This window comes from Eurypyga helias, unplaced genomic scaffold (assembly GCF_000690775.1).
Source record: "Eurypyga helias isolate BGI_N326 unplaced genomic scaffold, ASM69077v1 scaffold34098, whole genome shotgun sequence".
Lineage (NCBI taxonomy): Eukaryota > Metazoa > Chordata > Aves > Eurypygiformes > Eurypygidae > Eurypyga > Eurypyga helias.
Window position 1 is genome coordinate 910 of NW_010269410.1, and position 1018 is coordinate 1927.

Below are 1018 nucleotides of genomic sequence, written 5' to 3' on the forward strand. Positions count from 1 at the left end.
CCTGCTGGTCCCGCCACGTAACAAAATAAAATTCCCCCCCCGCCCCCCACGGATCGGATCCCGCTCTGACTGCCGCGCGGCAGAGCTCACGCCGCAGATGGCTTTTTCTACGCAGGGAGCTGAGCAGCAGGCGGCTCGTTCAAACGCTGGGCTCCAACGCCACCGCTGCTTCTCCGATTTCTACCCTGCAGCATGCTGTGGGTGCCCCCCGGCGCGATTACCAAGCAGTGGAGGCATAAGGTTCTTGTTCTCGATGTGCTTCAGCACGGCGGCGATATACTCTTTGCAGTCATCCTCCTTCCGCGCAAAATAGCCAAGTGCCTGTTTCCAAAGGTCCCCGTACAGCTCGCACACCTCGATCACCTTCTTGTACTGCCCGTTCTGCATGTGGTAGTGCATGATCTGCTGGAAACTGCGAGAGGGAGAGACCCATCAGCCCCAGCAATCCCTCCTTCCTCTCCAGTGGCCGCAGGGCCCCCCGGGCTCTGGCCAGCCGTGCGACCCCCACCCGTTCCCAGGGAAGCCCAGAGAGGGCCGGCGTCGCGCCCTACGTAACCGCCCGCTCTAACAAGGCGCTCCCAGGCGAGCAGCGATCCGCCGTCCCCGCCTGGAGACACTACGGAGGTGGTTCCCACTGGAAGGCAGGAAATGCCTGCGGTGGGGGCAGGGACAGGACTCCACCGACAAGAGCGACACTCACAGTTTGCCCTGTTCGTAGAGGTAGAGGACACCGTCCTTGAAACTGTGCATCTGACATAACACCAAGGCCTTGTCAAAGACCGTTCTGAACCTCCCGCTCTTCAGGAGGCTGAGGGCTTCATTGTGCAGCTTCTCCTTCACCTACCGAGAAAGGGGAGAGGTCGGGGAGGGCGACACGCACCGAGACCCGACAACAACTTCCAGCTCCTCCCAAGGGGAGGGCAGTTTTCCCCATGTGCCCTCTACCCCTTTTCAGCCAACAGGACGCGATTCCTTTGGCCCCAGACAGCCGGTGCCGGCAGGGATCTCGGCAAACAGA

At 61.4% G+C, this 1018-nt stretch overlaps 1 protein-coding gene across 1 annotated transcript in view; it reads right to left on the bottom strand.

Annotated features, from left to right (window-relative positions):
* Positions 1-1018, bottom strand: part of VPS11 (vacuolar protein sorting 11 homolog (S. cerevisiae)) — a gene marked incomplete at both ends in the record, with an annotated part of 2067 nt that overhangs the window by 562 nt on the left and 487 nt on the right. Inside the window, 2 exons of the mRNA XM_010158104.1 lie at positions 222-412; positions 701-840. Coding sequence (XP_010156406.1) covers positions 222-412; positions 701-840 — 331 coding nt within the window. The remainder of the gene's footprint in view (positions 1-221; positions 413-700; positions 841-1018) is intronic.